This window comes from Nipponia nippon, unplaced genomic scaffold (genome assembly GCF_047370975.1).
Source record: "Nipponia nippon isolate SJK-2023a ecotype South Korea unplaced genomic scaffold, ASM4737097v1 scaffold_21, whole genome shotgun sequence".
Taxonomy (NCBI): Eukaryota; Metazoa; Chordata; class Aves; order Pelecaniformes; family Threskiornithidae; genus Nipponia; species Nipponia nippon.
The window spans coordinates 8,687,453-8,706,548 of record NW_028262338.1 but is presented as its reverse complement, the minus strand read 5'-3'; the positions used below and the strand labels follow the sequence as shown (position 1 = coordinate 8,706,548).

Sequence of the window (19,096 nt, the reverse complement as noted above, 5' to 3'; positions counted from 1 at the left end):
CGCAGGCCGCAACCACGGGTGTTCGGCCCCGAGAAGAACAGTTTGCAGTTCAGCTAATGCAGAGAAGTCATCCGAGGACAGTTTGCGTTCGGGTCGTACCAGAGGATCTCTGGAACGCAGTAAATACTCAACCTAAAATTTTGATCATCAATGAGATTATCACAGATAGCTTTAATATAGAACTACATTGCAGACTAATGCAGAATTTCCATTATTAGCATTTCTGTATGCTAAATTAAAATACTCTGCAAAACAGCTGTGAAATCAGACACGTGACGCTTATGCGTATGTGTATTGTATGTAATTACTTGTGGAAAAGAGCGGTTTTCCCTGAAATTATCCATGACCTAGAAAGGTCAAGACATGAGCCGATGTGGAAACCTAGAACGTGAGTCACTAGTATAGCAGAAGAAAAACTGCATCCCTAGTGTTTCTCCCCCTCTGACTGTCTTGAACCCACGCCGTTTGTGAAAACATAAAAGCAATTTCTGCAAAAGCTGATTTCCACTCTTCAAGGTTTTTCCTGCCTGGTACTTGGTTATATTACCAATTCCACCCCCAGATCTTTGATCTCACTAGTTGGTGATATTTTTTTGCAAGCGCTAGGAGGATTTAAAACTCAAGTTTTATAAAATAAAAGTCTGCAGTCAGATTTATAAGTCTTATAAAGTCTGCATTCAGAATTAGTATTTCTGTAACAAAAATAAGGGGGAAACAGACTTGGAGAAAACCTAATAAAAAAAGGAAATGAGCTTCACAGTTGGAAATTACAGGTACAACATGTTACAGGCATAACATACTGTTCATTTTCTTCCAGTAACTTTAACTTCCTTCATTGTTTACACAGTGGAAATTGTAAGCGGGTTCTTAATTTTAAGAAGAAAAGCCAGGATTAGAGAGTCTTCCTTGTCCTACCATAAATATAACCACATCAAAAGTGGTTATAAAAGCCATGTTTGACAAGACAGTTTAAGCCATAACAGAAATAATTCTCAAGCCTTCCAACTGCAAAGTTGTGCTGTGAAGTTTTTCACCCATTTCTTCAACGCTTGGTATTACACCACGTAACAGGATTCTGGAAGTTATCAGGGTAAGATGAATACTGTTACCAAACAGGAAACCAAAGATCTTTGCAACTGAAATTCTTATGTTAACATCTGCAGAAACAGAATGAGAGCTGAAAAGCTCTACAGTCAGCTTCTCCTAACCTCTTCATTAAAAAGGCTGGACAGCATTTAAGACCCTTACATTAATTTAACCAAAACTGTACAAGGCAATCAATCTTTACATTTCCAAAATACATACTACAAAGTGATCAAGAAACTATTTCTCCTTTTAAAGCCATGTGATAGACAACTCCCTTTACAAGTAAGACGCTTCAGTAGCTGTATCAAAATTTTTTTTCAACAATTTTTGTTCTATACTAAGTGACGCTTGCTGACCATTTCTTTTGAGTAGTCAGTTTTACTGAACGTATCATGACATTATGCATATATTAGTCGGCCGAACAAACCTAGAATTCCAGCCGGTATCAGATTTTTTCTCTTCCAATAAAGAATTTACAGAGTAGGTATATGTATTTTATATATACACATAATTTTTTATATATGTGTGTATATATATATATTTGTGACTGTATATGTATACATACACACACATATAAAATTGCTGTAAGTATTGGACTGCTTATGTCTGTTGAAAGAAGTTTTCACCAACTGCTTTGGTGCACATAAAGGTCTCTGCTATTTCTGGCACTTATCAGACACGCGGAAGGTAAGCAAGCGTCTACAGGGTTGTAAACAAGTATGAAAGAGAGTCTTGTGCGTTGGAATGATTTTCGCCATGACTACTGTCCAAGAAAAGAGGCCATGGGATCATCAGGTCTCTGACGTTTCATTCTATAGGCTTCCATTTCCTCTTCTGTTGGCTCCCTGGTTTCATACAGGCTGTTGTATGGTCTCTTCCTCTCATCTAACTGCATGATTTCTTTAACGTGGAGAAGACGAGCCTCTTCGGCATTTAGTGCCTGACATGAAAGCAAAGAAAAAAAAAAAACCGCAATGAAAGTTAAGCAAAAAAACCAATGAAAGTTTGTATTAGAGTCTACTATAATGAACAAGCAGCAGGCAGAACGGTGGGATAAGCAATGCACCGCCGTCTGGCCCACCTACAGCACACTTCATTTAATGCTCATTTTTTATGTTTAACATAAAAGGATGGTAAAATGATATTTGGCAAACAAGATACTTTATCTCTTTCCAATTGCCCAAATCAAGTAAGAAACTCCTTGGTTTTACCTAAAATGTAATCATGATCCAGCAAGTACAAAAGCAGAGAAGCAGGCATGTGATCTTAGGGGCTTGGGTAGGTTTGTTGTGTTTTGGTTTTTTTTTTTTTTTTCCCAGTCAGGGTGCGTTTTTTGGGTTTTTTTTTAATGCTTTTTAAAATACACGCTATCCCATTCCTCAAACTACTACTACTTCCTACTGAAAAGAAGTTGCATTTGTACAATGCTTGGATTAACTGTAGTTTAACATCAGTTTCACACTGAATATCCAGAGGCAGACTGCTGTGCGCGCGGAAGGGCTGGTCAGCAGCAGTCAGTATATAGCCTGGTGGATGGATTTCTTGCATCAACTGTGAGACTGGGCCCAAGTCTGGGATAAAAAGTGCTAAGTTAAGCTTTGACAGTGCCTTTGATCTCTCCATCTTTCTTAGTCTTCCAAAACGAAATATTCATCGCATGTTTGCCTGAGAAATAGGGAATGTACTTGAGAACATCTAACAGCATTTTAGATTTGCTTTAGCTCAAACTAGCATCAAAGAACATCCCACAGAATACCACAAGAACTGCATTACAGGCTTCATAAAACTGACATTGTTATAAAATATATTTCAAGATCTTGTTGCCACAAAACAACTGAAGAACACAGCGCACCTTTTTAAGTTTTTCTTGTTTCTTTTTCTCTTCGCCCTCACTATCTGAATTTGAGCTCTTCTTGTGCTTCTTCTTTTTCTTCTCTTTCTGTTTCTCTTGGTGGATCTGTGCGGTAGAAAACCAGCTACTGTTAAGATTCAACTTGCAAACATTAGTAATGTTCAAGCCATTAAATCCCAAGCGTCTATTAATGCTATTTGAGAGCTTAGTTTTCAATAGAGATGTTAATGATCTAATAATGCAGTCTAATGATTTTCAGACTCATTACAACTTAGAATGTTGTAGTTATACATATCTTCCCATCTCTCAAAATGCTGAGGAAAAGTACCTGCCTTCCTGAGAAAGGGAAGCAACCTACCTCCATCAGTGTTTTGGGTTTTGTCATGTGTTCTTCCTCCCTGGGTTGCTCTTCCAGTACGCTTGCTTCAGTATTCTATACAACAGACAAGAGAAAGGATACCCATTTACTAAGCACATTTGAAAGGCGAAGGACAAAAAAACCCCCCAAAAGCAAAACAGTCTAAAACGTAGGTAGGAAGATGAATGCTCTTTAAGTCTTTCCAAGTGGCTAAGACAATACTTACAGCAATTTCTTTCCCAGCTTCTCCTGTACAGTATGAGTACTTGACAAACGAGTGGCAGCATTTGTAACCCCACTTGCCTTCTTTCCAATAGGAACCCCAAATGCACTGCAAGAGAAGATACCATAGCAGTTATGTCCACAATGATACTCCTGTAAGAGGCAGGCTGCAGTTTATTCTTGAGGTTGTATCCTGATAAGTAAATTAGTCAAACAATCCAGAAGGGAAAGTTATGAGGAATACTTTTGCAATTTTACATTAGCCTTGCAGGTACAGTTTCAAACAAGAGAAAAGCAACAGGATGTGGGCAACTCATATTCAGAGTTGAAGGGAAATACAGTAACTTCCCCTTCAGTTTAAGATTGCCATCGCAACTCCTCAAATTCACATCTCAGCCATGACAACTTGAAATTCATCCTGACTAGAAAAGGGAGAGTGTCACATTTGAGATGGGAGAAATTTATTTGCTGTATTAATTATATTGTACTGTATCCTACCATACCTCATGGTATGGGAAGGAATCAAATATTTTTTGTGATTTTTACATAAGCAAGGCTTACCGTATGGTTGTTGATCTTTACATCCTCTTCATATTTAGAGCAAGCAATAGCTTTCTCTTGTCCTTTGATGACTGTTCCATGTCTAGAGTACTCCACGTAATCTTCTGTTTGAGCTAACAGCAGTTCAGCTGGTGGGGCATCCAGATGTTCTTGTCCTCCATACTAAAATGCATACAGAAATGACATATAATAGTTTTGCCAAAAAACCCACCACAAAACACTACAAAAAACCCACTACAAAAAAAAATGTAGTTAAGCACACATTTCAAAATCTTCACCTTCAGTACCTTCTGAAGAAGACACAAAAGAAGTGGATGGAGACAGTTTAATCTTTAGTGAGTGGTTAAGAGAGAAATACGTCTCCTCTGATGGCCGCTGTGGTGGTTTTTTGGTGGTGTTTTTTTCGTTGTTTGTTTTGGGCTTTTGCGGGGATTGGTGTTTTTTCTTTTTTTTTTTTTTTTTTAATGCCTGGAGGGTTACAACAGTGATATTCCTCACTCAAAGCAGGAAAACTTTTCAGACGAAACCAAAAGGCTCTGGTATAAACTGCCCCCTCCAAACTTGAATGTTGACAAGGTTAGAATCTAAATGGATTATTTAGCTCTTTATCAGTTGTTGTCCAAGAAACCAGTAGCAAAATATAAAATAAATATTTATCTAGAAGACTGCACCCAAAACTTGAGTCTGAAAATTCTGCTTTTCACATTTAAGAGAAAAGAAAAATTTAGAAGTAATTTTAGGAGACAGTTACTTGGGTATTTTAGAACAGATACCACTTTTAAACAGCAAAAGAATTTTTTCAACCACTTGTATTATTAAAAAAAAAAAAAAAAAATCTAAATTCCCACTACTCCTACATACTGCTGTCAGATTTTTCACTGATGAAATTCTGACAGTTAAGGGAAGAGCTCCCAATAACCCAAAGAAATACCAGCAGATCTTCAAAAGTTCCTATATTAAATAGCATAATGAATCCAATTGATGAGATAGTGTGTGTAGATATAAAAATCTTTTTATAAATCTAAGCTGCTGAGAACAGCTGATCCATTTTCACATAGCATTAGTAATCTTATTTGTTCCCCAAGACCCAGACTTCAAACTCAACAGAATTCTTATAAATAAAACCAAGTGTCTATTACCTTCTCTAGGATGCTTTCTTTCTGCTGTGCCTTGAAATCTTCCTTTTTCACTTTGAAGGATTTATAAAGTAGCTCTAATTTTGTCGGGTCTGCTTGAAGATGAACTTCAGAGCCTTTGTCATAAGCCTCCCAAGCAAACACTGTGTACACAAGAGGTTTCACTCAATATCTATTCTGAAACTGACAGGTGCATTCAAATTGCGATCTTTAATTCTGTAGTAATTTGAAAGAAAGCTTTATTTCTCTTTTGCAAGAAAGAAGCATTGTTAACTTAAGACTTTTAAGTCCATTTCCTTAAAAATAAAAAAAAAGCAAAAGCCACTTACACTGAGTCTGTGCCATTGAAATGGTATCTCCAGTGTAGCGAACAAAGTTGTCACCTGCGTAACCAACTCTGCAGAAAAGAACAATATGATTCTTAGCATTCAAGTGATTTCCTTTTAAATACAATCCTAGAACACCAACAGGAAAGTAAAAATTCTCCTTTGTGCCCTGAGAGTAAAGAATGGAGGGAGAGGAAGGAGCATCCAACTCACTACATGAAATGAAAGTCTAGGCTCCCTCCCCATAGAGTCAGGGAAGTATCAGACAGCAACCCAGAATACTTGATGCCTGCCATTATATGGAACCATCCTATGACACAGACCTGGAGCTTCGTCTGGGATACCAAATGCCACGAGTCAAGCTTGGATCTAACTGCACAATAAATATGCATGAACGGTAGGTGATATTCTAGCATAGTGATTCTCAGCTTTTGCATTTGTGAATCTCTCTTCCCGCCCGGACCCAGTGTATTTTACTGGGTTAAAGCCTGGTAATAGCTTTACTGCTCTCAGTTACCTTTTGCACACCCCTTGAAGAGATTCACAACGAGTATATGAAACACAGGTTGAAAAATCAAATAATGTTAACAATCCAATTTCCCATGCTTTTCATCTCCCACTCTGAAAAATTTACAGTGTGCAATGCTGTGGCAGAAACACAGGTTCAACAAAGGTCAAATTATGACTCTGGAGAGACGTGAAAGCATCTGCATCCAAAAAAAAGACCTGACTGGCATTCTTCTAGCTGGGGGCAAGGAGGGGTGGAAGGAGCATTATTTGCTAGCATTTAGCCACTGCCATTGTATCTCCGGCAGCGAGCTAATCCAATTACTGTACTCTAAATAGATGTTTCTATTCACAGCCTGTCTACTCTGTATGTCCACAGCACTGCACAGGTCATGGCAGGGTCACAGCTCAAGTGCTTGACTCGGGTTTTAAGGGAGACAGCCTTATGTGCAGCCAAAAGCCAGCCTATGGCATTCTTTAATTGAGTTGTCTTATCTAGACAATGCCAAAGCTTTCAGACCTTTTCTATGCAGACTCCATTAGCATATGAGGAGCTTTTGCTCCTAATTCAGGCATTTAGTTAGGTACTACAGATGATACTCCACGCTAGTCTCCGGCACTGAATGCCTCCCAACAGACAAGGGATGAAGTTCAAGATTTGGTTACTGAAATACTTTACATAAACGTCGTTACTGTTTACAGGCATCACCTCTAGATACAGCAGAATGTTCTAATCCTTGTACAGATCATTACACTAAACGGTGGTCCACATATCCCTGAAGATTAAGGGCCAGAATTACTAAAACATCACTTTTATACACTAAAACAAAAAGTGCTGCTAAGTAAAACAATTTTTTCCATGTTTACTACTACTTCTGTCCGTAACTGACTAGAGATTCATTAGTAAATGGACATACAGGTAAAAGAAAATAAGAAAATATTAATCTCATTAAGAGAGTTTTGTTGGATACACAAGCATGACCCTGATTTAACTTACTCGTCTGGATTCTTGCCTGTATTGGCATACGGGTTCTCCCTCATTGCTCTTGTTTTGGGATCATAATAAGCCGAGTTTGGATCTAGATTCCTCAAGTACTAGGGAAAGAAAACAGCATACAAGATACTCAATATCTGTAATTTTAAAAGAACTGAAGCTACTACTGTATCCCCCAGCTTAGACATTTTAAAAAGGTGTATCTGTGTAAAAGGATGACCTTGATGAAGTCACAACATGAACAGGAATAGAACTGAGAACAGACCTTAACCTCCAAACCCCAAGACCCATACGCAAACTCATTAATGACTCAGCACGCAATTTTCTGAAATTAACTCATGAATACAAAAGAACATCTGTAAAGAATTCTTTACTCACTTTTGCAATATCTTCCCGAATACGTAAATTTCGAACTGTGATACGTCTTTTAGAGTCAAAGTTCTGCCCAGGCATATCAATGTCATCTGCATATTTATCTTCATCTTCATCTTCACTGTTATGGTCTCTTTCCTGAGGAGAGACGGGAAACTTCTAATTAAAAGAGGACATTCACTCTAGAGACAAGTACAAGAATCTGATTTTAGTGGTTTCATCAAAAATTCTGCAATCCCTGTAGTTAAAAGTTAGCATCATTTCCTTGGGCTTAAGTGTGCTGTCGTGCTAGTAACATGCTAATCTAACATTCAACAGTTTTCAGAAATACTCTAGTCAAAGGATTTCTATTTCCTCATATGGAAACAGTTACAAAAACCTAACTGTGATGATATTAAGAAAACAGTTATCTTGGGCAAAACATACCACATATGAAAAACTAGTTATTTGCTTGCATCTCTAAGGTTTGACAACACACGGGAGTTAAAACCAAAAACCCCTCTATGAAATCCAACAACCTCTGCTCGAAAGACTAGGCAGCCAGCGGCATGAACCCAACACTGAAACCCTTATGCCACCCTCGTTTCACTGTTCCACTAACTACAGTTCCTTTTTTCTGCCCGTGGTGTGATGCAGAGGGTAATCATCTTACTGTCTGTGAATTTGGTTCCTCTTCTCCCCACTGGTGTCTTGGGGAGTTCTGCAGCAAACAAAGAGCACATCAGCAGAGAAGACAAGATAGTGGAGAGAGGAAAGATGGCAGGGAGATAAAGAGCAATCAAAGCAGAGCTTTCATGCTGGATGCAAAATACAATTTACCTGTGGCACAAAATGCACAAAGACTGGTATATTTTGAATGTTCTAGGAAAGAGCTTGTAAGTGTCTCTATTACAGACGCACGTTGGAGACCTTTTTGCTGTATTCCCAACTGAATTTCCAAGCCTTTGCAAGAACAGCAAATTCTAGAACTGTCGCTGTTATTTAGAGCTTGCTATTACGCCTTTGTACACTAATGCTTTAGACTAGAGTATTTCATATCATGCAAATATAACCAAGATTCAACTCTGAAAGCTTGAAAAAAATAATTAAGAAGATATGCATATGCAAGTATTTAGTTAGGATTGACGGGAACACTGAGTGTGAATCAGAAGCCATAATATAATCTGGAGAAACATAGCCAGAATTAATTTTTTTAACCTGCTTAGCCTTTAACTGGAGAATACTTGCAGCAGTAAAGATGGAAACAACTCTGAGTCCTGGAAGACTGACCAGCAAACTGGCAAGCACTGACTACGCAAACTGGGAACGGTCTTGGTCATCTCTATCAGAGATTAAGTTCACTCTGCCATCTAGTGGCAAAATGCAACGTGACAGCCTCTGGAAAACTACAATTGTATGTAGTCTTTTACTTGGTGCTTTCTTTCTTACCGTGCTGATGATTAAAAAAACTACTCCTGACCAGTAGCAGTCTCTACTTTTTCCCCATTTTATAAACTTTGAATATTATCAGAAGTGCCTTTTAAAATTAGAATTTTATAAGAGGAGCTTGTAGAAGTTAGTGGAAGAGCTATAAGCCAGAGGGAAATACTTATGCTCAGCCTTCAAATAACCAGAGACGCTGCAAATAGTCATAGCAATGACTGAAGAAGAAACAAGTTTAGTTCTAAGATAAAGAAAATACCTTCCTACTCCCATTTATACTAAGCATTACTAAGACAATTCACAGTCACATAATAGTCGTTACTTCAACATTAGTCAGACGTAACAATCTTTCAATACAAAAAAAGCATTTCAGTACATAAACAAAACTGCTACATGGAAAGCAAGTTTTTCTGACTGAAAAATCCATGCCACTAATTTTAGCAAGAATAATAATTGCACAGAATTTTTGCCCTTAAGGGGAAATAATTTGAAAGAAGATGCTTCAAATTCTTGAATGTGACACAAAATATGCTGGTGCTAGGAAAATCTTTAAATTACTGACGGGCATAAAAAACGACAGCAGACCCTGTATAGAGAATAAAAGCATCAGAGAGCAGAAGTAACCTGTTGCATTTTTATTCGGCCTAAACAAAAATCAATTCGGGTTTAGTTTACTTACCACTTGCTCCAGCTTTCCTGATGCTAACTCTTCCTGAAGCTTCTGGGCTTTCAGTGTACGTTTGGCCTGCGTATCATGAAAACACATTTGGTTTAGTATTTCTTTTTAATAGCAAGTGTGTAGTAATACTTACCATAAGCATCTCTTGTGACTGCTGCCATTTAAAACTTCTTCCTTATTACAAAAAAATGAGGTTTTAATTCGCTGCGTGCTGGTAAAAAATCAGCAGCCTACAGCTTCTCTCTACTTCTATGATTTACCATACTGGGTTTTGAGCTTCAAGGAAGCTATATATACACTGATCATTTTACTATTTTGTATTATACTGTTAAATAAAACAGTTTACTAGGGCTTATGAAGCTATACCATTACTATGTGCATCCTAACTTAAGAAAGAGAGAGCTTATTTTAGCTCAATAGTGTTTAAGAACAAACATGTTTTATTATTGTGTCCTCATCATCTAGTTAGGAACTTCAGTGCTTAAGGTACCTCACGACTGATGCTGCAAGCATTTATGTTTCATCCAGGAAGCACCAAAGTCTAGCATCTATAGTGAGATTCTAAACAGCATTTGGTGAATTTTTGTATGTGTTTGACATCACAGAACCACAGAACAGCTGATGCTGGAGGTACCTCTGGAGACTGCCGTGGACAATCCCCCTGCTCAAAGCAGGCTTGCCTACAGCAGGCTGCCCAGGACCGTGTCTACGCAGGTTTTGATTACTCCAAAAATGGAGACTCCCCAGCCTTACTGGGCAAGCTGTTCCACTGTTCGATCACCCTTACAGTGGAACATTTTTTTCTTATGTTTAAACAGAATTTCTCGTATTTCAATTTGTGCCCGCTGCTTCTTCTCCTGTCACTAGATACTACCGAGAAGAGTCTGGCTCTGCCTTTAAACACTCCCATGAGACATTTATGCACACTGATTAGATCGCATTTAGCATTAGCTTTCCTGTGCACTATAGGAAAATAGTGAGCACCAGGCACCGAAGGGAGTTAGTCGGGCACCTAACTACCTTTTGGAACTGGCCTAACATCCAGCCAAGGTAGTGAACTATTTTTTTTTTCCTTCTAAAAAGTTAATAGTGTCCACATGAATTTGGTGCATACAGATAGAAGGTTAACTGCAACAGCAAGGTGCCGATCTGCCCAGAGACATGTACAAATAGTCCACTGCTCCATCATGGTAACAAAAAGGATTCGTAAGTAAAATAACACGAATGAGGTTATAAAATAGATATAGATTTATTGGCTCTAATACAGCCAGATAATAAATTCCTTTCTTGCCTGCAATTCAGTCTGCACCTTGGGTAATAAATTCTAAGGCTTGTCTATTAAAAAGCAATCTGGAGACACTTCATGTGTTGTGCAGAGCCATACTCAGTTGCCAGTTCTGATCTGAATTTTCAGTTTAAGCAAAGTCTGCTACCAAACACAGAATCCACCTCACTTTTTCATTATGAATACAGCACAAGGCCTATTATTAACAGTGCACATAACAAACGTTCCTCCTCCCAGCCAAGCCAAACACTGACGCTTTCCCCAGTAAACCACAGCACCTACATACCAAATCAACCTTGGAATATTCCTCTACAATCTTCATGTGCTCTTCTGGGTTATAACCATTCCAACGATCTCGCTTTCCATCATAATCAAACATCAGTTGAGGCTGCACATGTTCATCTGGTGCAATATTCATGCCTGTGTATTTTGCTCCAACCTTCCTGGGTCTCTGAAAGGGAAAAAAACGGTTGGATCAGTCCACTAAACTAAAATACGTTACTCACTCAGATATCCCTTTAGAAAACAGTATCAATCGAGCTCTTCCAAAGCCAGCTAAATTCAGCAATATAAGCCTGCGAATTGTAATAAACGCAAGTAGTTCAATTTCTCTGTTTTAAAGTAGTGCAACTGACGCCAAACCCCATCAATTTCTAACTCTGTTTTCCACAATTAAGAAAGCAATTAAAACTCAGTTTCTGGGGATGGCTTCTAGCTGACATGAGAGAGAAAGACAGGCACAGCAGCACTTGAGTTAAAGCAAATTAACATGAGGAGCTAAACATTTTCACCTATTATTGCAGTGCTTATCATAAACAGAACTAATGAGCAAAACCCTGAATAGTAGCATTTTTTCCCTTCATTTTTCCTACATAACAATTTCTTTAGAAATTTTCGAGCCACCTTTCAATACTTGTAACCTTTTTCAAAACAGCTTTTTCAAAACTAGTAATTTTTTATCTATAGCTAGCTATTTTTCACTAAGAGTAGAATTCACGTTGTTTTCAAATCCATTAAAACATCAACAAAAGCCAAGTTTACCTCCATGCAGTCTTTCTTTTTATGTGTCAATGCACCACAGTTCTCGCAGGCTCCTTTACGGTATCTAGTTGCTATAGCATGCTAAACAATAAAAAAAAGAGAGTGTTGTACAAACTTGTGCAAGATTCATATATGCGTTCCCCACAACTAATTCATTTTTTCAGTACACCTAAAGTGTGCGTGGTCTACCCAAACCCAGAACACATATTTTAATTATTACCAAACACTGCGACTTGCCTGCTGAGTAAGAATTCCCAGCTGCTGTCCCTCTCAAAAACATGTAACCAGAGTTACATCTTTACAGTGAGTCAGTCTCTTTTCTTATTTCCTCATGAAATCAAACCAAATCTTTATTTTATGACAAAAATGTTTTGCATACCTCTTGAACTCCTCGTTTGTACCAATCTCCAGAGGAGCTATACTGTTTCTGCTTCTCTGGCTGAGGTCTCTGATGCTTTAGGGTAGGTCTTTTAGAGGGATCTATGTACCATGGTACTGAGGATATGTACTGAGGAATATGAGGATTGATATCTCTGCAAAAGATGTTGTGTAATAAATACACAGCATAGGGGAAAAAAAAAACCCACAACAAAACCCACAACCCACAACTTAGCCTAACAAATAACTCTCATATTAAAGTTCAGTGCTTTAGCGGTGATAATAAAATAATGAAGTTGTTACAATGCATTGCAAAATAAGCTCTAATTTAACTACATAAACACAAACTTTCACTGAGATTTTGCTGCCATCTAGTTCACCTAAAATCCTGACTCCAAATCAAATACCTTATTCTGTGCAATGTTCCTGAGCACAAAAATAGTAACATTTCTCAGGAACAACGAGCCTTGCAGAAGCAAGAAAGAGGGAACAGAAAAGGTATGCAGCAAAGTTCCCCAGTAGCAGGTCTTGGTCACTTTTAAAATACCACTTGTAAGCTGCCGCATAGATGGGACTTCTTAGGAGCACCGTCAGTAGATCACAGTAGATAAACACTGAACCTACGTTTTTTTGGAAAATATCTGTTTTCTGAGGATGACTGGAATGTTAAAAGCAAATTCACAAAGTGCAACTACTTATTTCTACGACTCAAGTAGAAATCATGTATCGACCTCATGATCATTCTGTAATCACAACAGGAAAGAAGACATTTTTAACCAGTAGCTTTAGAATAACCGTAGCTTTAACAAAACTTACTTTCCTTCTTCATCCACTTCAGCAGGTGCATTTCCTAGCTTTCTTTGTTCTTCTAATTCTTTCTTTTTCCTCCAGTCTTCCCTTGTCATCTTCTTCGGCTCTTCCAGGCTCACATCGTTTGATCCTCCTGAAGAAGTGGCGTTCATTGCTGTCCCTGATGCCATTTTGTTTTTTCCCCTGTAACAGAAAAAAAAAAAAAGCGTCTTACAGATCAACACCATTTGACAGTTCTTCAGCGTGGTTGTGTATCGCTCAGTTAAACCAGAAACGCTGTGTTATGCATTCTTGACACGCCTTTTCACAAAAATAAGCAGCAGGGCCGAAAAAAAAAAAAAAGCTATCTTACTGACGCTTCTCTGCTCTGGCTGACAGGACGCGCGGCGGGGGCGAGCAGCAGCAGCTCTGCGCACGGCGTCAGGACAGCACCGCCCGCCTTCCCCGCCGGCGCGGAGCGGTCAGGGGCTCGCCCCGCAGGCCGGGGCCGCCGCAGGCCCCGCCGGGGCCCCGCACCGAGCGCGAACCTGGGCCTAGGCGCGCCCCGAAGGCGAGGCAAGAGGAGCCTGCGAGGAAGCGGCGCCGCACCAGGGCCCGGGCACCTCCTCGGAGCGCGGAGCGGCTGCTCAGCGGCCGCCCCCCACTCAGGCCCCCGGCCGCCCCAGCTTACCGGTAGGCCGCGCCGCCGCCCCACAATGCACCGCGGCGCCGCCCCGCGCCCCGCCCGCCGTGGGGCCGCTGCCGGGGCGGTGCCACGCCGTCACCGCGGCAACGCGGCGCCCGGGCCCCGGCAGGGGGCGGAGCCGGGGAGCGGGCGAGGCGGGGCGGAAGCGGCGCGGCTGAGCCAATCGGCTGCGGAGCGTTCGTCGAAGCGGCCAATGGGCGAGGCGGGGGCGGTTTAAAACCTGCCGGCGGTTGGGGCGCGGGGTGCTGCGGCTCTGCGCTCCGCCGTGAGGCCCCCGCTCCGCCCCGCCCGCGGTGAGGCGCCCCTCGCCCTCTGCTCCGCCGGAGCTCTTGTCCGGCCTCGGCCTCGGCCTCGGCGCTGCCGGTACCTCCTGAGGTGAGCCCTCGGCTGGGCGAGCGCGGCCGGGCGGGGAGGGCCGGGCAGGCGGTGGGGGTCCCCTGGGTAAGGCCGGGGTCTCCCGAGCGCAGGAGGAGCGGGCCTCTGGCGCTGTCACCAGGAGCGAATGGTGCAAGTATGGGTTCGTTCCCCCTCGTCCGGGCACCAGCGCATGGCAGCTATATTGTCTTTCATGTGGGTTGTTTAAAAAGTGCCCTGTGGTGGCAGAAATGACAGAATGATTTCCTCTTTTTCCGGTACGGATTTTCCAGAGTGGTCTCACCAGCCTGAAGATGGCAACGCTGATCTTCATTGACAAGGAGAATGGTGAAGTTGGCGCTGCTAAGAATCAGCTACGGTTCCCTTCGGGATCTTGTGCGTATAGGCTGCCCTGAGCCCGTGGGGGATCAAGTGAAGTGCATAGGTCATGTTTCGTTATTCACTGTTTGGAACAGTAATGGTTTTCTACTTTTATATTTACTTATCTAACCAATTCTGCTCAGCCCACCACTTACTATAAAAATGAAAATAACTCTGCTTTTGTCATAGATGGGGCTTATGCTCCTGAGTTATAAATGGTGGACAATGACTTTTATGACGACTAGTTTTCCAGTACATGCACTTACTGAAGCAAGGTTTAGGGTTGATATGGTGCTAAAGTTTGCTTTTTTTTTTTTAATTCCTCCCACTCTCCAGCGAAAGTCTTATCTGAAAGAACACAAGTTAACACTCCGCTTCCTAAAAAAGCAATCAGTACATCTCCAGCCACATCTCAGTCTGTCAGAAAGGCTCTTGGAAATGTGAATAGAACTGAAGAAGTCACGAGCAAGATGGAAAAGATAAGACAGAAAAATCAGCCTTGCGCTGCAAACAAAGTGAGTACAACACACATCTATGGGGGGCCAAAAATGTGTAGTTTACCTACTGTTGAGGCTTAACCCTGGCAGACAGCTAAGCACCACACAGCTGCTTGCTCACTCCCCCTTCAGTGGGATGGGGGAGAGAACTGGAAGGGTAAAAGTGAGAAAACTCATGGGTTATTAAGACAATCTAATAATTAAAAGTCTCAAAGAAAAACAAAACCAATTTCTTACCGCCAGCTGACTGATGCCTTGCCAGTCCCTTAGCAATGGCAGCCATGGGAAACTTCCCCACCAGTTTTCATTGCTTAGCATGATGTCATATGGTATGGAATAGGCCTTTGGTCAGTTGGGGTCAGCTATCCCAGCTGTGTTCCTTCCCGGCTTCTTGTGCACACCCAGCCTGCTCGCTGGTGGGGTCACGAGAAGCAGAAAAAGGCCTTGACTCTGTGTAAGCAGTGTTCAGCAATAACTAAAACAGCTGTGTGTTATCGACACTGTTTTCATGATGAATCCAAAACATGGCATCATATGAGCTACTAGGAAGAAAAATAACTGTGTCTTAGCCAAAACCAGTACACCTATATAGGCACGAGGAGTACAACAGCTTAGGGGGTACCTAATGCCAAAGAAGTGGCTCTAGAGAAAATAGTCTGAGTTAATGTCTTATTCACGTGTTAAGTATCAGGAGTTTAATATTATGAGCCTAAATGTTCTAGTGCAGTGATTTGTTGCCACTATGTATAGTATAGTACTGCACTACATAAATTCAACTGAAGCATTTGCCCATCTCCAGCTTATTTGTGTTGAAAGTATTAGAATTTAGGCATAACTGAGGACTGTATGGTAGGCATTCTTGTCTGTAGACCTGTATAGCACAGGAAAACCACTGCAAAGGTACTACAATGGGAAACTACAGTTGCTCAAATAATATGACTTTTTCTCTTTTTAAGATTACTGAAAAGACTGCTGGATTAGAAAGTTGTGATGCAGTGGCTGAAGAAGACTGGCCAGAAATAGAAAATATGTTTCCTTTTGACCCTCGAGGTAAGATCTATTGGTGTAATTATTAAAATGAACAATCAGGCTTTCATGAGTGTTGACATTGTTGGAAGTCTTTGGCCAAGCTATTGTGGCAAACAAGCTAGCATTGCATTTCTTGAGTCCTTTCTTAAACATGAGGGTGCTTGCTACTTCTGAAATACCATCTCATTCTTGTTTAAATATTTCTAACTGCAATAGCTGTGCTCTTGATATGTAGTAGTCTGAGTCCATTATTATGGTGGCAGGAAACTAGTTCCAAATAACCATGCTATAGCCTTGTAATTCACTGAAGGACAACAAGTAGACAAGTATTCAAAGGAATACTTAAGCAGTACTGAAGAGTAGACTTCTCTTAAGAGTGTATGCCAAGATGGTAATTTGTAACTGAAGAGATTCCTACTGCTGTAGGATATAACAGTTGAAGATGAAACTTCCAAAGCTGTTCTTCGTGTATCTGCAATGGGCTGTGCATCTCAGTCCTTCAAAGTGTCCTTCCATAAACCATCCAGTTCATGTGGAAGCGAGTGTGCAAAAACTACTGTACCAAAGACTGCTTCAGTGTTGGTGAAATCTATATGCTGTGCTTGATGAAGGTGACTTAGCATAGTGATTGGAAAGAAATTACGAAAAGCTCCTGCTTTACATTAGCAGCTATGTTGTGCAGTCTAGTCTTTTGATAAGTGTTAGTGTATGGGATTTCATGGACAACTAAGGTGTAACTGCAAATAAATACCCCATAGGAGGGGACTGTTGGATTGTGTTGTTTTGGACCTACTCCCGCTTCATGTAATCTAGGAGAATTTGCAGCTTCCCAGGCTACTGCTACTGTACACCGTTACTAAACTACAGCCTGTCTTTCTCAAACAGACTTTGAGAGTTTTGATCTTCCTGAGGAGCATAAAGTAAGCAACATCAACCTCCATGGTGTTCCTCTCATGATATTTGAGAGGACATACGACAGATGCGTGAACATGGTTCCTTCACCTGTGAAGATCGAAGATATTTCATGGGAGTCTAGTAAGTGGAAACTTAGCATGAGTTTCGGCACATACAGTGTTCATTAGTGGTTTGGGAGGGAAGCTAGCTGGCTGCAGTAGTGAACTGCCACTGCTGTCCTAACTACCAGAATAGCACACTAGTATCGAACAGCTTTTGGTGTATAGTCAAGCTGAATCTAACTGGTCAACCCCACCACACAGGTAGTGGTCTCAAAGTGATGTTGCTGAGCAACCTCTTGCAGTGCATTGCTAACTGGTCAGTTAGGTGGAATTGGCTTCTGCAATCAAACTATTTCCCTTAGTCATTCAAGAGGCTTATGCTAATCCACTGGGAGCTAGCTTATGTTAGAGTATAAATTCTGGGTTTCGTGAGAACTGATTTGCTCTATTTCTAACTTTTAGACTTGCTACAATCGACTGCTGACTTCCTTGCTACCCTTGATGAGATCATTGACATGCCACCTCCGAATTATGACCTTTAATGTGTATTCCGAAGCTTCTATTGAGCTCAAATTTCATATAGTTCTGTATTTTAATAAAGGCTAATCTAACCTGTATAATACTGGACTTGTCTATTTTCAGTAGACCCAAAATGTAAGTAGTTAAAATAGCGCTTTGAAAAGGAGGCTGACAAGCAATTAAAGCAGAGCCTGGATAAGCTTCTAAGCAAGACTAGAATTCGCTGTTGTGAACCGTGTCCAGGAGTTGGTACCTGCTGATTAGGTTATGTGGATGTGATAGGTTAAGAGGCCCTTGTGACATCACTGTTTACATAACTCTATCCTTTATCCATTAAACATGCAGAGGTTTAAAACTAATCTGTATATCTAGTGTAAGTTAAGTACTAGAGCTAGTACTCTTCTGGCATTTTTCCTTTTTGAACTTGTTTGTTCTTCACAGTGGTTGTCTAAGATGGTATATGTTGGATTCTCAGGCAGCTGTAGACTGTTCTTTTAATTGTCACACATTGTGTGGCGCTCTCTGCTGGGTACTGTTTGTGCTCTGTCAGGGAAGCCTGGCGGAACCCCTCCTTCAAACTATAAGCACACAGGTTCAATAACCTTCTCTTGCATTGTAATGGCCCCAACTCCAGTTCTTCATCACATAAGGCAAGTCAGTTGTAGAGGTGGTCAGTCTTAAGTTAAACTGCTTTTATAGTTCCTGGGCAGTACTCGATCTAGTCAGATCACAGCAGCCTGAGCTGCCTTCAGCTCTTAGCTCGTTCTTAACATGAACCACAATGCTGTGCCTGTCTTCTGGTCATCTGCTAAGGTAGGTGGCCTTTCTGTTCTTCCACGATGCACCCGAGCTCTGAAGAGGAGGAATTGCCGTGTCAGACTTACCATTAGTACGCTGGCACTATGTAACTGCAAGCAGTGGCAAGACCAGCTTTTTGGTCACACTTACAGCAGTGTCTGAAGTAACCAGAAATAGCTTTAATGATTGCAAGTTGACTAAAAGATGAAAGTTCCCTAGCTAAGGAATGGGGTTAATTTGGTGTGGGTCAGTGCTGCATCCCACAGTTCTGCTTCTTGGAGGCATACCATGGCTGCAACATGACGGCATGGGAAGATGAGCTGTGAATGTGTAATCAATTCCTTTCATGCTGCTGTTTCTAGGAAACCTAAAAATGTAGGCAGCGAAGGAGCCCTTGTGTTTTCCAGTAGGTTCTTTGGTTTGCAGGTGCTGAAGGGGATGCATTTGCCCTGCTGTGATGACATAAGTAATGAAGGCTCCTTTTAGTCTTGAGAAGGGTAAGAGGCAGAGCGGAGAATAACCATTTTCACTGTCTCCTAGTTTTGGATGTTTCCTCAAGACATGTTTCACTTTCTTCATGCTTTTTACTCATCAGGAGGTAGATGGGCCTTTTAGGAATTGTCCTGCTGCAAATTCTGACCTTCAATCTGTGAGGACTAGCAATTTGCTGGAATTATCAGACATCTGATGAAGTCAAAACAGGCATTCATTCTGGTTTTTCCTCAAACTTGTCAGGGTATCAGCCAAAGTGTTAAATTGTAACGAACTATAGAATAGCTGGTCTTCATCTCCAGTTTCTTGTCTTTGGTTTGAAAATTCGAAGAATTCGGAGGAATATCAAACTAAAC

At 40.9% G+C, this 19,096-nt stretch overlaps 2 protein-coding genes across 9 annotated transcripts; one reads left to right on the top strand and one right to left on the bottom strand.

Annotated features, from left to right (window-relative positions):
• Window positions 1–652: 652 nt before the first annotated feature.
• Window positions 653–13,809, bottom strand: SLU7 (spliceosome associated SLU7). Of its 5 annotated transcripts, none has more exons than XM_087760023.1 (16): window positions 13,700–13,809; window positions 13,036–13,212; window positions 12,221–12,374; window positions 11,842–11,922; window positions 11,087–11,251; window positions 9,516–9,581; window positions 8,067–8,114; window positions 7,421–7,552; window positions 7,046–7,143; window positions 5,545–5,612; window positions 5,219–5,358; window positions 4,080–4,241; window positions 3,523–3,627; window positions 3,297–3,371; window positions 2,939–3,043; window positions 653–2,026 (listed from the first exon to the last, which is right to left on the bottom strand). In XM_087760023.1, the coding sequence occupies exons 2-16, from the start codon at window positions 13,197–13,199 to the stop codon at window positions 1,847–1,849; spliced, it is 1,743 nt and encodes a 580-aa protein (XP_087616149.1). In that variant the 5' UTR covers window positions 13,200–13,212; window positions 13,700–13,809; the 3' UTR covers window positions 653–1,846. The 5 variants fall into 5 exon arrangements, with proteins under 5 accessions (XP_087616149.1, XP_087616150.1, XP_087616148.1 ...); XM_087760024.1 differs by lacking the exon at window positions 13,700–13,809 and adding an exon at window positions 13,557–13,688; XM_087760022.1 differs by lacking the exon at window positions 13,700–13,809 and adding an exon at window positions 13,386–13,671.
• On the top strand, window positions 13,568–17,545 carry PTTG1 (PTTG1 regulator of sister chromatid separation, securin). 4 transcript variants are annotated; one of them, XM_087760034.1, is made up of 6 exons: window positions 13,568–13,701; window positions 14,362–14,513; window positions 14,786–14,964; window positions 15,903–15,996; window positions 16,861–17,010; window positions 17,394–17,545. In XM_087760034.1, the coding sequence occupies exons 2-6, from the start codon at window positions 14,414–14,416 to the stop codon at window positions 17,471–17,473; spliced, it is 603 nt and encodes a 200-aa protein (XP_087616160.1). In that variant the 5' UTR covers window positions 13,568–13,701; window positions 14,362–14,413; the 3' UTR covers window positions 17,474–17,545. The 4 variants fall into 4 exon arrangements, with proteins under 4 accessions (XP_087616160.1, XP_087616162.1, XP_087616159.1 ...); XM_087760036.1 differs by having other exon boundaries at window positions 13,574–13,701; window positions 14,362–14,464; XM_087760033.1 differs by lacking the exon at window positions 13,568–13,701 and adding an exon at window positions 13,906–14,089.
• The last annotated feature ends 1,551 nt before the right edge of the window (window positions 17,546–19,096 follow it).